Source organism: Apteryx rowi, unplaced genomic scaffold (genome assembly GCF_003343035.1).
Source record: "Apteryx rowi isolate R43461 unplaced genomic scaffold, aptRow1 scaffold_275, whole genome shotgun sequence".
In the NCBI taxonomy this organism is placed as follows: Eukaryota; Metazoa; Chordata; class Aves; order Apterygiformes; family Apterygidae; genus Apteryx; species Apteryx rowi.
In genome coordinates this window covers 28,665-43,454 of record NW_020449141.1, presented here as the reverse complement: position 1 = coordinate 43,454, position 14,790 = coordinate 28,665, and the positions used below count along the sequence as shown (strand labels likewise).

General features: G+C 57.1%; 1 protein-coding gene across 3 annotated transcripts in view; it reads right to left on the bottom strand.

Annotated features, from left to right (window-relative positions):
- Positions 1-14,790, bottom strand: part of MGAT5B (alpha-1,6-mannosylglycoprotein 6-beta-N-acetylglucosaminyltransferase B) — a 75,640-nt gene that overhangs the window by 47,105 nt on the left and 13,745 nt on the right. For 2 of the 3 annotated variants that reach the window (XM_026068564.1, XM_026068566.1), the window contains one exon: positions 1,282-1,426. In XM_026068564.1, the coding sequence (XP_025924349.1) occupies positions 1,282-1,426 (145 nt within the window). Of the gene's footprint in view, positions 1-1,281; positions 1,427-3,119; positions 4,010-14,790 lie in introns of those variants that run through there. The other variant, XM_026068565.1, reaches the window with a different exon arrangement.

The following is a 14,790-nucleotide window of genomic DNA, read 5'->3' as shown; positions in this document are numbered from 1 at the left end:
CCTGAAATTACTGGTTCTTTTTTCACCAAAGAGTGGCCAAGAAAATCATCAAGCGGGCACAAGCTACCCCGGCGTTTTTTCAGCATTGCAAAATTTGTTACGAGTGCTGCCCCCCCCCCCTTTTTTTTTTTCAGTTCTCTACCCCTCCATGTTCCAGTTGCTTTAGTTACAGTTTTTACAGGCCTCGGAGTGACAGCAAAATTAGCATTAGTAAATGCTTAAAGCCTCTCCAAGCAAAGGGAAACGTCTCTCTGGTAAACCAGCGTGTCGTTGCGGGTCTGATGACATCTCTCAAGCCGGCAGCGCGTGAGACGGATGCGGGATGTCCCCAGCAGCGGAGCCAGGAGCACCAGGCCAGCATTTCAGGGCCGGGCAGCTTGCTAGCATTGCGTTTGAGGCGCTGCTCTACCCCAAGGCTGAACATATCAGCCCTGGATTTCAAACAGCATCAATGGCTGCTTTGGCCTGATCTTTGCATTTCAGAAAAGGGAGGATGGAGAAGAAAGGAGAGGAAGTCGGGGAGAGAGGGGAGCCGGTGGCTCAGTGCCCAGCAGCGCTGCAGGAGACCCAGATTCGACTCCACTTACAACCTCTTCCAAGATCTTGGGCAAAGACCTTTTTTTTTGAACTATCAAACACGCACACACTCTGCTAGCACGTGCCATCTCCTTAAAAGCCACGCTCAGTTATTTGTGGCTAACTCAAGCAAGGCTTAGCTCCGAAGGAGCCAGCACCTGCGTTCAGTGGGGACAGGCCCGAGCACGGACAAGCCCAAATAGCTGAGCATCTCCCCCCTGGCGCGGGGAGTTAATAGCAGAGGAGGGAGCAAAGTTCAGGCCCCTGTGCAGCAGCTGGTGCTCTGGCTGCTGGTGGTTCCCATCTCTGGCTCTACCACTGATGAAAAGACACTCTTCCACACTGCAATGCTAGCAGCTGGGACCAGCACTACAGACGGCCCCAAAATTCATAGGCATTTCAGAAACCCCAAAAGATTTCCAAAAGCAGCAAACAGAACTCCAAAAAGCCCAAGCCCTGGAGGGCATCACATGCCCCAAACCCCATGCGGCAGCTCAGCCTGGTGTTTCTGGCACTGTGCAATGCCTGGGGGGGGGGTTTTGCACCCCATCAGCATGGTTAGAGCCACTGTCGGAGAGGCTTTGCAGAGGAACGTCCTGCCCGGGGACCCGCTCGGCCCTGCCGCCCCCCCGGCGGGAGGGGAATAGCTCTGCCTGCCCCAGCCCGGCCCCGGCCCCTCGTGGGGCATCGGCGCGCCCGACTGACCTGTCCAGAGGGAAGCGCGCTTCGTCCCCTTTGTGGAAGTCAGTGCTATTCTCCAGCCTGGCCAGGATGTCCATCCTCTTCATCAGCATCTCCAGCATGTCGCTCATTTTCCGCAGCGCCCCTCGGGACTCCAGCGCGCCCATCACTGCGGTCACACAAAGAGCAAGCGAGACAGCGTCACGGGCCGGCCAGGGGACCGAGAACCCCCCCCCCCCCCCCTCCCCGAGGCTTCAACCCCAGCCCCAGGGCACCCAGCGCACCGACCCTGCGGCTCACAGACCTCCTTGGGCTGCACCATCATCCTGCGCGGGTGCTGCGGGTGCCCTAACTTAGCCGGGCTGCCGCGGCTTCTCTGCTCGTCGGCAGCCAGCGGTTACCCCAACGTCAGCCCCGCATCCAGCGGCCTGACCTGCTTCTCCAAGGCATAAAACCTTGACGCGTCCACCTGACCCCTCCTGCTTGTCCCGAGTCCTTACGGGAAGCCAAGTTTTCTTCAACGCTAAGCAAATAGCTTTTCATTATGCACTTTTTTTTTTAAAACATGGACCCACCTAGTCCAGCATCCTGTCTTTGACAGCAGTCTTTAGGGGATGCATAGGGAAAAGCATGGGAAACGGCACAAAAACGTGGGCCTCCCCCAGCATATCCTCCCGGCAGCGCCGGCTTTTCCTGTCACAGAGGAGAACCTCTGCCCGCATCAGCCGGCAGGGTGGGCGCCCCGGCGCTAGAAATAGCTCAATTCTTAAAACGCCGCCGCTACGTCGCGTCTCAGGAAAACCCCGCAGCGTTCCCCATCGCCGCAGAGCACGCTGCTTGCCGGGGACACGCAGAGCACTGCCGTGCTCGTGGTGAAGCCCAGGCAAGCGAGGGCCGGGGGCACCCGCGCTCCCGGCATCGCCTTGCCTCGGGACGGGCGGCCTGAAACCCCGGCACAGAAAATAACGTTCCCGTTTCATCTCAGCCTGGCTCGTTCCGCGTTCGTAACATCTCGATGGGCAAATAACCCCCCACATTTCTCCCGTTGAGGGGAAAGCTCCCCCGCTCGGCCCGCGGTTCGTTTGCCAAGCGGCAGGAGGGGAACGGAGAGCCCAAGGAGGAGCCGCCGGCCGCACGCACAATCCGAGCCCGCAAGCCCTCCTAGGAGCCACCAGGAGCTACGGAGAAGCAGGAGACCTTCCCAGGGCAGCGTGGCGGCCTCGAAGGCCTCCCGAGCTGCCGCCGAGCTCGCGGTTACGGGACGCTCCGGGGGGGAAAAGAGCGGAAACTCGGCAGCCGACGCCCAATTTTTGCTGGCCAGGAGCCTCCCCAAACACAGCTGAGCAAACGAAGGAAAGACGCAGCCGGGGAAAAACAGAGTAGCTGAGAGATGGGCTGAAGCCCGAAAAGCCACGTTAGTTATTTCAGCGTAGGCTTTCACCCCAAGAGTGTCAGAGCTTGGGGACAGGCCAAACCCAAGCCCGAGCTTGCAGCATCCGGCATCTCCTGTCTGTCCGTACGAGTTTGGCTTCCAGGACCGGCGGCCACCAGCACGGGGAGCTCCGCGCAGGACTTGCCACCACTGCAACGTCCCGGCGCTGCCGAAGGTCAGAGCAACACGGCAGGAGCACGACGGAGGCGGTTTCTCACGCGGGGACCCCGTCCCGCCACGGCACTCGCTGGTGGCTGGAACAGCCGCAGCCTCCGGACACGTTGCAGCCAGAAGGGAAGGAGAGGTCGTTGAACGGCCAAGGCCACCCCACGGGGCCTGACCCCATAGCTGACCAAGAGGAGCCAAGAGGGATGGCTTTGAGGAGGACCCAAAGAGCTGGAGGAAGCCACCAGCAAGGAAGTAAACGCACCTTTGGCAGCACAAGGAGACTCGCAACAGGAGCAAGAGCCCATGGGTCCTTTTCCCAGGACAAGAAGTTAACCAAAGCTCCATGGTTGTGCAAAGAGGATGTCTTTGCCCCCCAAAAAGTGCAAGCTGGCAGCTTTGCACTCCCTGCCGTGCTCACTGCATGCGCCTCTTCCAGCTGCAGCGCGTCCTTCTTGTGCACATCTCTGCAGGCCGCCGAGTCCAGAGGACAGCAAGAGCACCCGATGCAACAGCTATAGCCAGCTACAAAGAGCTTAAAACACAGCCACAGTGTTTTCTACGCCCACACGGCAGCCTTGGCCCCGGCTCCGCAGGTGCGGGACCCTTCCCACGGAGCACGGCTTCGAGCCCGGAGCTGGCTGGGGCAGAGAGATGCAGAGATCGGCCACGAGCGACACGGCTGGGAGCGCRGAGGTGACTTAGAGCCGCTGCCGCCGCCTTCGCTGTTCAGGGCCGGGCCGTCACCTCGATCGCAGCTGGACTGCATCTGCTTAATTAAGGCGGCTCATGTAGCGGCGCGGCTCATTCGAAATGGAAACGGCAGCGTGCAAAGCCCCGGTGGAGCAGCAGCTCCGCACGGGCACGGAGCTGGTCACCGCAGACGGGACTTGGGGCCCGGGAGCCTTTCCAGCCGCGCCAAGGGGTCCACGTGCCGCAAGCCTCTCCCCCCGAGGAAGGGCACGGAGGCGTGCACGCTTCAGGAGGCCCCTTCTCGCCTCCCGACGGCCGATTTTGAGGAAGGTCGGCACAACCCAGCAAATAAAGCAGCCCTGGTTCCCCCGCCAGCGCAGGGGGCAGGATGAGCAAAGCGCTGTCTTAAACGCAGCGGGCCTGGAGCACCAAGCAGCGCAGCCCTTTGCTTGCGGCTCCTTCTTCATCATCGTGAAGGAGCATTTCTGGGTTTCCCTTCACTTCAGCGCGAGCAGCCCTACGGCATTTATCGCCCCGTTCTCCCCCGCGCAAGCAGGCGCTAATCGTTCCTGCGCAGAAGGCAAGGGAAACTGAGGCACGGAGCGATACAGAGGATCACGGGGTTATCTTTGCAGGGAGGACTTTCCCTGCCGGAAAGCAGAGCTGTCACAGGACTCATCTCCCCCTCGTCCTCATCCCTCCCCGAGCTCTCAAAGATGAATTCTGAAGTCTTTCCTCATCAACACCTATTTTTCTTGTTGTCAGAGAGGGKTTTTTTTTCCTGTTGTTGTTGCTGTTCCAGAAGCTCAAGAAGGATAACAAGAGTGATTTGACATTTTTGGCAATGATTATTACATCTCTTGGAAAGCGTGCCTCATTAAAACCAAGAGCAAGGAGGAAAAAGTGCTGAAGAGATGCTTTTGGGAAAAGAAAAATGCAAGAGCCGGGATTAATTTGTTAACCTGAAGTGGAGTCCCGGGCACCCGCAGAACTGCTGCTCGGCTGCCTGACAGCCAGGCAGGAGCCAGCGACTCTTAAGGCAGGTGACGGAAACAAAGAAAGGAATAAAATAAATTCCTTTTCCACGCCGGGTGATGGTGTTTTGCAGCACCCGACAGCGTCGCGGCTGTGCGGGTGGGCAGCTGCGGCCCAAGCCGGGATGCTTCTCGTGGCGCTCACCACCACAGCCAGCCCCATCCGTGCCGGGGCAGTTTTGCCTGCTCCTTCTCTCCAAAGAAACTGTTTAAAACCACCGGCCGGCAACGCAAGCTCAAGCCGGGCTTCCCTGGACACGCACCCGCGTGCTGGGATGGAGGGGTTCTGCAAAACGTCGGGGATTTGCAACCCCATAAGCCAGCGACAATCCTCAAGAGAGTGGAAAACAGCACCAAAGACAGGCAGGATAAACCAAAACCTGGCTCAGTAGCACGAAAACCCAGCAAAATAGTCGTGCAAGTAACTTTTGTTTTAAAAAGCAGCAAGAGAGCCGCTAATTACAAAGGAGAAATAGTCTAATTACCCTTGATAATCAGCAATGATGGGAAAGACRACACAAGTAAAACTGCTCAACAGATTAATTGCAGTTTGCTAAAGTATGCCAGGTTTTTGACAGGTTTCCTGAGTGGCAGACGCTCTTCTAAGGCAATCACTGAACCTGACAGAGGTTTTCATAGCAGCACTATGAAATAATGATTGCAATCAATCACATCTTACTGGATTTCATGAGACATGCTGGTAAACACAGCAGAGGGAGGAGAATTATTTATGGTGCTTCAGAAGAGCATGCAGCTAAGTAATTGGATGAAATCAGGGGGAAAAAAAAAAGAAGGCATCCCCTAAGGGCGATGTCTATTGGAAGAAGAAATAGTTTCTCTGCAAAACCAGGGGAACAGTCAACAGCTGATATGTTCAAATTTGGATGGGTCAAAACCCTGGAGAATGCACTAATGATACACTTGTCTTTAAAATGCCTTGTCTGAGAGAATACATCTCTGGGCAAACATCCCATCCATCGTGTTTATTCKACACCGAAACCTCCAGAAATGGGAGCCAGGAAGGACGAGCCGGTGAGTGTTGCTGCACGCACGGACCGGACGTGACAGCGAGGTTTAGCACCAGGCGCGACCCAAAGGGGCGGGAAGCGGCCGAAAAAGCGGCGTTGCAGGCAACACCGCCCCACGCGAGCTGCTTGGCCGCCCAAGGACGGAGGCGGCTTGGAGGGGAGCGGACGCAAGGGAGGCGACTCGGCGGCCGCAGGAGAGCGGGACACCGAGGCTCGGCCTCGACCTGCGGCTCCGCAGAGCGGCGGCGAAACGTCCCCCCGACGTTTAAAACGCAATTCCGCAATACGTCGCCGCTGCTCGTAGCACAGCTGATGCGTCATTGCTTTTCGCCCCCCTCCGACATAAGCCGCGCTCCTGCCCGGCGGCCGCCTAACAGCCGAACACTCCGGTACAAGATGGGAATTTGCTCAGAGACGGCAAAAATATTACTTATGTCCCTTGCAAATACCAGCCGAATTCATTTCAATCTGAAGCGTCATCTGCTTCGCTTCGCTTCCCTCCTTTAAAGGACAACTCCGTGCCGGTTAAACCCCTCGAAAGGGCAACGGGCTCCTCAAGAAGCGGCTCGCAGGGCGGAACGGCCGGGCGCCGAGACCCCAGCGAAAGCCTCGCGGGGGGTCAGACGGAGCCGCCGGGCCCGCGGAGCTGGGACGGCCGACGGCGTTGGGCACCCGCGTCCCGCGACGGCGGATGCTGCCTGCCCGCCCTCCCTTTGCCTCGGCTCCCTTCCCGGCACGCTCCTCTATTTACTTTCCCTATCGATTTTAACTCGAGCAGATTAAACGACCCGAGAGCCAACTAGCCAAAGGCTCCGGCTAACCCTGACACATAATCCATTAAAATCGCAGCCCGGAAACCCGGCGCGAACGGCGACAAGCAAGCCCGAGGCCAGGCTTGCCAGCAAGCCGCGACRGCAACCTCCCCGTCTCCGGCCCAGCCGAGGGCCTTCGCCGCCAACCGGAGAAGACTGAGGTCCAGCGCGGTGGCCAGGGTCCTTCAGGGGGGACCTTGCCCCCTGGCGCAGGCAGCCCAGGCTGGAAGCCGCCTCCTGAGATCCACCAGGCTAGTTTTGCTCTTAGGCCACGCAAAGACGGCCCCGTCGAGCAGGCACGCCGCAGCAAAGAGCGCCTGTGACCAGCCAAATCCCATCGCCTTAYGCCACCAGCGAGCGGCTGAGAACGTAGGTCATGGCCCGTCTGCTCAATACCGTCACCTGCACGAGTCACCCACCCCTCGCCCCCGCTTGCGATCGATGGCAGCTGACGAGGCTCCAGAGCGCTCGCGTTTCTCCCCAAAATCCCACCCTAAACCTCCGCACGGGAACGAGCCGGCACCACGGTGGCACCGCCAGCACCCAGCTGGGCTCTCGCCACCTCTCCCACAGCTCCTTCGGGCCCTGCTGGACTCGGCACCCACCCGCTGCCCCAAACCCAACCCCTCTGGGGTCTCGCCGCTCGCCCCTTCCCTCGGGAACGGCCCCGTGTGGGTCCTGGGTCCGGAGCGGCGCAGGGGCATACGGGGCTCCCGAGCCCGCATCCTCCTTGCTAACCTCCCCTTTCCCCGTGCCGGCTGAACGGGGATTCCGTAATATTAGACCGCAGCTATATATCTCCCCACTAACACATGTTTGCTCTCTATTTCCATATAAATAAGAAAAGGCAGGAAGCTGAGCAATACAAATAGACACTTATATTTATAGGTAGGAGTATTTCATTACTGCACGGGAGAGCGTGAGGCTGCTCCCCCCTCCCCAGCCGGAGACCCGGCGAGGGAAGGACCTGCTCCGTGGGAAACGTTCGGCTCCGCGCTCGGCGTTTGGTGGGGAGGGAAGAGCAGCTAGGGCGTCTCCTCTGCCCCCCAGCAGCCCGGCGGGACGGGATGGAAAACGCATGACCCCCGCATGAGCTGCACTTCAGGGCTGCGGTGCTGGTATCTATTTTTTACTCCCATTTTTTTTCCCCCCCTCTTCCCTTTCCACTTAAAGTAAATAAATAAATAAAGCCTAGCAGGGTATTTTTAGTTGTTCCTCTATTGTCAGTCAGCGCTATTTTAAATTGCATTAAGTTACTCCGCAGCGCTCCAAACACTTCACGCTGCAGGGGAGGCTCTTGTGAGCGACGAGATTAACACCGATTTAAAGACGCTTCTTAAAACGCAAGGGCTGCAGGGCAGGGGTGGCTCAAGGGCAGCCGGAGCCGAGCCCCGGCCCGGAGGATGCCGGCGCTCCCAGGGCCACAGCTACACCCTGCATCGGGCTGGGCGGCTTCAGCCTGCGGGGCAGAGCCGGGGTCCGGTTTCAGCGGTTGGGACCCCCCGACACGGAGCCAGCTCGGAGCAACGTCCCCGGCAGCCCCCCGAGCGCCGTCCTGCCCCCGAGCCGAGCATCTTTCCTCGCCCGTGGTTTTTGCAGCRCAGGCATCTCTCCAAGGACGTCTGCATCGATCCCAACCCTTCCTTTTCCCAGCAGCCAAACAGYCGCTGCGTAACGATCCCTTCGGGCACCGCCGGCCCAGGGAAAGTTGCCTTCGCAGGAGCTGACGCCCCACGGACGCTACGCTAGAGCGGGGGCTGCCGCAGCTGAGCACCAAGAAGACACCTCCAAAAACGCGCAGGCCAGGCAAAGAAAACAAATCACTGGCCTGACTTGGGAAAACTGAGGCAACATGCAGGAGATTAGGTCAAAACCAAGGTCACGACGCAAGTCCGTTCTCAGCTGACCGCTCCAGAGCCAGGAGAGGCGCATGGGCAGCGGTGGCGGGAGCCAGAGCTGTGCAAAATGGTTTTCTCACAGCAGCTGARCTAAAGCCGTTTAAAAATTGGATTTCTCTCACTTGATGTTTCTCCATGGAGAAAAGGGAGGGGAGGGACCCACAAACAACCCACCCACTCCCACCTCCAGGAATGCAGCTTTCTGGAAACCCTAGGGAACATCAGCTGCTTTAAGGGAAAAAGGGACCCCAGGGCTCCAGCCTAAGAGGGAGCAGAGGAAGAAGGGCCACCACAGCCCTGCAGCCGGACAGACCCTGGTTTCAGGCATCCTGTCTCCATCTCCAAACAGGGATTCGAACCAGGGGGGGCTCCGGTTTTGGGAAGCACCACAGGCACCAGCTGTAACACCTGGGGGCTCGGCAAGCACAAGACTCCCGACAATCTCAGGAGAGCCCAGACCAAAGGCGAAGAGAAGCAACAGTGGTGGGAAACCAGCTCAAATCCCACAGGCAGGGGGAAAATTCAGACCTGGTGTTCACCTGCCCCAGGGCCTGCTGTGCCATGGCAGGAGACCCAGAAGCCCCCTTCCTCCTCTGCACATCTAGCACCAGAGCTCCCAGTCGTGTTTACAAGCGTCCCAAAATATTATGCTTCAGAAGCAGCAGAACTCACTAATTTAGCACTTCCAAGCGATTATCATTTCTGTTTCAGCCAAAACTATTGGCCAAGCAGTTCCAGGCATCTTGCCACCCCATTTGCGAGGGGGGAATAAATCCTCCCCTTCCTCCAAAAGCGTTTGCCTCCACCCAGGTCAGCGGCAGAGGGAGGCAGCAGCCCCGCAAGAGGCAGGGGCACCGGCAGGGCCTAGGGAAGAGCCTTGCCTAATCTCTGACCAAGCAAAACTGAGCCCTAGTCCCTCATTTAGGCCAGAGCAACAAATAAATCAGTGGGAGAAAACAGCTTTTACAGCAGCTGCTACGGTTCCCACTGCGCTAGTTCCATTTTCTGGAGTACCTGCCTGCCTCCCCGGCTCCGGGTGAGTTTTGATTCAGGAGTGAAAGGGGGTAATAAAAGCATAAAGAGCCATTAACATCCCTCCTGGCCTTGGTGGGCTGTTTGCGCGTCACACGTTGATGGAAACACCATATGACTTTCTTATGAGCTACAGAAGAGAGAGAGAAAAAAAAAATCAATTAATTTAATCATTCTCTCAAAAAAAATGCTGCTTATGGAAATAACAGACTGCCACAAGCCACTGTTGCTCCCGCCGGCGGGACAGGGCCAGGGAAAGGGCGCAGGCAATGCTCCCATGGTGGCACATGCTTGAACCCCAAGGACCCTTTGCTGCAAGCAGCCAGAGCTGCTCAGAAAGACCGTGGAGGATGAGGCCCCCGACCAGGCTCCCAAGGCAGCCGCGTCGCCCCAGACGGCCACTCGGCAGCGCAAGCGGCCACGCCAGGGCTCGGGGCACGCCGCCGCTGGGTTTAAGCCCCTGGAGGGGCATCACGCCTTTTGGAGCCGCGGGAGGAACCGAGGGAGACCAAAAAGCAACGATTCACATCAAAACTGCAGCCAGGGCAAGTGGACATCACTATGGTCTTCTGCTCTGCTCCTCCCCCCAAAACGGGCCACTCCACCAGCTTAGGACTTTTGAATTAAGGTTTCCACCTTCCAGCAAGTGTGGTGGGACATTTAAGCCCACAGGTCTCCAGCTCTGAACAGTGATGGTATCAAATGGGCACTTCTTCAGCCCCCAGGATGGACTAAGTCTCAAACGCCGCTTTTGCTTCAACAGCGTTTCTGCTTTTTGACACCTTCGCCCTGCAAAGCAGCCACCTGCGCTTCACCCCTCTGCACCCATCGCAGGCAGAGCAGCACCTTTGCTCTCCCCGAGCACAGTCGGCCACCGCAACGCGTCACCGGCAGGACCGCACCGTTGTCCTCGGTGCTACAAGCCCAGGGCTGTTCCCACACTGCTGGGGCGCTGGCATCAGCCTGGGGAGCGCAAGACCCCGGCGTCAGGCTTTTCTTGAGCAATAACTAGTGCAACAGCACCGAGCGAGAGTGTGGACTGCTGCCTAACGCCCGTTTGCAGCCTAACGCCCACTTACAGCTATTTTTCAGCACAGAGCACAATTTTAATCATTAAAAAAGCCACCCCGTACTCAACAGGAACAGCAGAGCAAGTCGTTACTGCTGCCACATGCGGCGTTATCTCCGTAAACGAGAGCCCCCGGAGCAACCGAACATCTGCCAGGGAGCGGGGCTGGGACAGAGGCAGCAATCAAGGCAGAAAGCCCCCGCGGCGCCTTCAGGCGCTTTCTGGAGGTGACGAATCGAGGTGGCAGGGCAGGTCACAGCAGCTCTGCTGCCAGCCCTGCGGCAAGAGGCACAAGCTCGTCCTCAGCCCTCTCCCTGCAGGAGGGAGATGCTGGTACTGAGGAAGGACCAGCCCTGAAGGGCAGCTGTTCAGGTAAAGCCACCGGCGATGCCAGGAGTATCGGCATGCTGCGGCATCAGCCGCCATCCCCAACCACGGTGGCCGCGGTTCCCACCCAACGGGAACGTCTTCGTGGCTCGTCCTGCACTAGCAGGAGCTCTGTGCTGCYGCCTCGGTGCAGCTTCGCCCTTTAATTCCCTTCTCTCCACCCACATGCAGGCAGCAGGAGGGAGGGAAGGAGGAAACCGTGCCGAGCCCTGCCGGAGCTGCCCGCGGCAGAGCCCGGGCACAGCGTCGCCCAGCTCAGCTCGCCCTGGGGCTGGCTCTGCCGTCCTGGCCAACGCTCCGCTGGAGGAGGAGGAGGTGGTGGTCTCAGTGCCAAGACTGGGCAGCCTCTTCCCAGCATCACGTGGCTGCTCCTAATGAAACGAGACTTGGCAACATGCCTTCAAAAGAGCAAAACCCTCCGCGGCTGCTTGGAGCTGCAGAAAAAGAGACTTCGGACTGGGACAGCAACAGTGAAGCTGCAAACGCATCACTGCAGCAGCTGCAGGACGTTAGAGGCCCTGGGGAAACCCGCCAGCAGACTCCCCACCCTGGCCACCGATTCTGTTCGCAGCCTCCATGAGCAGCACCAGAGGAGGAGGAGGAGGAGGAAGATGGGGACAGGGAAACCTCCTGCTGCCTTTACGCAGAGTTTTGCAATAGGCAGATTCCGAATTCAGATCACGCGTGTCCGTGAGAACAGCCTTCTCTCTCARCTTGTACTTGCCAGTCCTCAGCACCCCGGCCGCTGCCCTGCACGATTCGAGCGAGACAAGCTCACAGTGCAAACAGCTCCCGACAAGGTGCTTACACACCGCTGCAGACAGTTATTCGCAGTTACTCGGCAAACATCAAACAACGAAGCGGCCCTGGAGAACATTTTAACTCACTCGCAACAAGATGGGGAATGAATAGTGCTGAGCTTGCACAGCAGAACCAGCCCCGCGCGGGGCCTGTGCGGTCCCCGTCACCATCACTTGGTTGCACAAGATTTTGCAACTGGTTCTCCCRTTGCCTTCACTGTGCATTAACGGCAGCAAGACCAAACTGTAGGAAACCAGCATCCCTGGAAGGGCAGATCTATGCATTGCTTCCCAGAGAGGCAGCAGGCCAAGCTCTCGTGCCCAAGTGCCCTCTCCAGYGAGAGGCCCAGACCCGTCAGATAAGAAATGAGGTTGTCAAACCCACAAAGCAACTTTTGGTTTTTTCCCCCTGCTTGTCTCAACCCAAGCTCCTATCAAAAGAATTGCATGCTTTGCCAGAAAGCAGGGGATGAAACGAGACCTTCAACGCAGAGCCCAATTAAATCACCCAGACAGGCTGCCCATCGCTCACACGTGCCACTAGCCCCTGCCCGAGATGTGTCAGGGCGCATCAAGACTGGAAAAACCCCGTGTCCCCCGGCACTGCCCCGAGCCATAGAGCAGGGGAAGGGAATGGCCAAAGACTGCTTATGCCAACCCACCTTGTAACCGCCACCACCTTCAGAAAGGCCTGCCGCAGCCTCTGCAAAGGTTACCTTCCACGCTGCACATTTGTTCTGCAGGCAGCTTGTTAGCAGTCCGACAGCAGGACACATGGCTGCTCACAGGCACAGGTTGACTTCTGCTTCGCAAGGCTGCGCTGGGTCACGCACCGCGAGACAGGTCCTTGGAGGAGGCAGCACACTCAGGCCTCACGGGCACGGCACAGGCTCCTCCGGAGCAGGAGGAAGGCAGTATAGTGGCTGCACATTGGGGACCAGATTCGGATGGGCTGTGCTCTCCCCAAAATGAGTGGTGGTATGTGCATGAGCTGGCTCGTGGCACCGGCAAAGTTGCCACCACCACGTGGCTGCACACCTCGCGCAGCAGAAGCGCAGACCCTAGGACACCCGTGTACGTGGCAAGCTGACCAGGCAGCCCAGCACCCAGTCCCAGCAGCGTACCAACYAGCTGCAGCTTTTCTACATGCAATTCATCTTCCCGAGCAAGAGAAAGCACAGCTAGCCAAGAGACCCGCTGTCAAGGGAAACACCTTGCCCCTTGCCCTCACCCACGCCAATTACTCAAAACCATTTATTAGCATCGTTACCAGTTTCAGGACTGACAATGTGGCCTTGCATGTGACAAAGGACAACTGTCCATAGCCCAGGATGGCTCTAGCTGCGCTACCCACCCTGCCCGGGGAGCACATGGTGGGTCAGCAGCTTGCACACAGGCTTCCCCCTTCCCTCTGAGCACAGCTGATCACAAGGGAGGATGACAGTTATTCAAGCTCACTCTGTCAGCGATTTTGAGCTTGACCTTTCTGCATCTTCTGTGAGAACAAACGAAGATGGTATCTAACCATGTTAATCCAGCCAGGATGCTGCTGGAGCAGAAGAAAAACCAGCATAGACAGGAGCAAGAGCAAAGGACCCCTCTTAGGAGATCATGTAGGTTCACGCATTTCCAGTCAGCCTCTTTGCTCCACTCCTCAGGGAGCCATTCAAAGGATTGAACTAACACGAGATCCCATCATTTCACAGTACTAGGACTCTAGAACAGTGAAGATGCCCTACAAAACCCTGAGCAACCTTCAACATTATCTTCTGTAGCACAATTCCCTGTCCTCCACCTCCCGTCCTCCTCCACTAACATCCCTCTCTTGATAGAAATAGAAACCACAAACTCCAAAATATTCAGCTGTTCTGAACAGCCCTGAACAATCTCTCCCTCCACTTGTGTGCTCATTGATGGAAGAAATTGTTTTATGCAGGTAAGACTCTAGGAACTGGAGCAAGCAACAACCGCAGCAGAGGCAGAGCACTTCTGTAGTGGTAAAACAGGAGGGGCACTAGGTTTTGAGAGAGCAGGGCAAGCTTTCTGCCAAACAGCATTAAGTAGCATTTCCAGCACAAACTGCCTTGGATGTCATCTGCTTAACCTCTCTCGAAAGCCTCGTATCCCAGCATAACAAGCCAGAGATGTTCAGAAACCCCAGAAAAGCAGCATTGCTTGGACTTGATCATAGCTTGAACCCAAGGCAGGATACCTTAACCGCTTCAGCCTAACAAGAGGGTCTACCCCAGCAGCATTTCTCCACCACCTTTTCAAATTTTTCTTTTCATTCCTATGCAAAGTGAAAGCTAATGACAAATCTCAGAGGTTTTTGCAGAAAGTGTTGCTTTCTGGCCACCTGTACTGCACACAGTCCCACTCTGCCCTTGCCCTTCATAAAGCCAGGCTTAAGCTACTGCTTGTGGGTTTCTGCACATTAGAGAAAGACCTGGGAGAAGGTTCCTGGGAGACAAGGGTGGGGGGAAAAGAAAAGTCTTCTCCTTCAGCAGCTGATTGCAGATATGAAAATTCTTCCTAATTCCACAGAGACGTCAAATTTTGCAGATGGCCCCAAAGGCACTACAGCATGCAAGTTATGACAGTGCCTTTGGAAACCACTTTCCATGCTGGCATTCAGCAGAGCTTCACTCCAAACAGGCCAGCTCTTGCACTCAGTTCCCCTAGCAAGACCGAGCCATGGGGCACATGCATCTCCTCTGACTTCTGCTACACCACAGACCAAGGGAAGAGCCCCCCAGGGAAGCTTTGCTCCAGTCTCCTGGATTTCAGGGAAGCCCCACACCAAACTCTGCATGTTCTTGTAAAAGCCATGCTGCTCGCGTGCATTTTCCAACTTGCTCTCCGAAACTGGCCCTGCTCAGCTCCTTGCCCTTCCTGCTTTCCCTGTTCCCCCAGCAGTTGAGAAAACACAAGTAGCCCATTTGTGGTCACCAACAGGAAGCCATCTGGAGATGCTGCCAAGAGCTCATTTCAGGGGGAAAAAGAGGCAGGTGTTGAGTTTCTCAAGCTGAGCATCAACCAGACAGGAAACACTTGAAAATGGGTTGAAAACACAGTTATGGGAACAGAATCAGTAAACACACAACTCCGGTGCTCAGCAGACAGCCCAGAGACCTCTCAACGGTTTCCAGATTCATGGATATCAGCAGGAAAACTTCTTTTCCA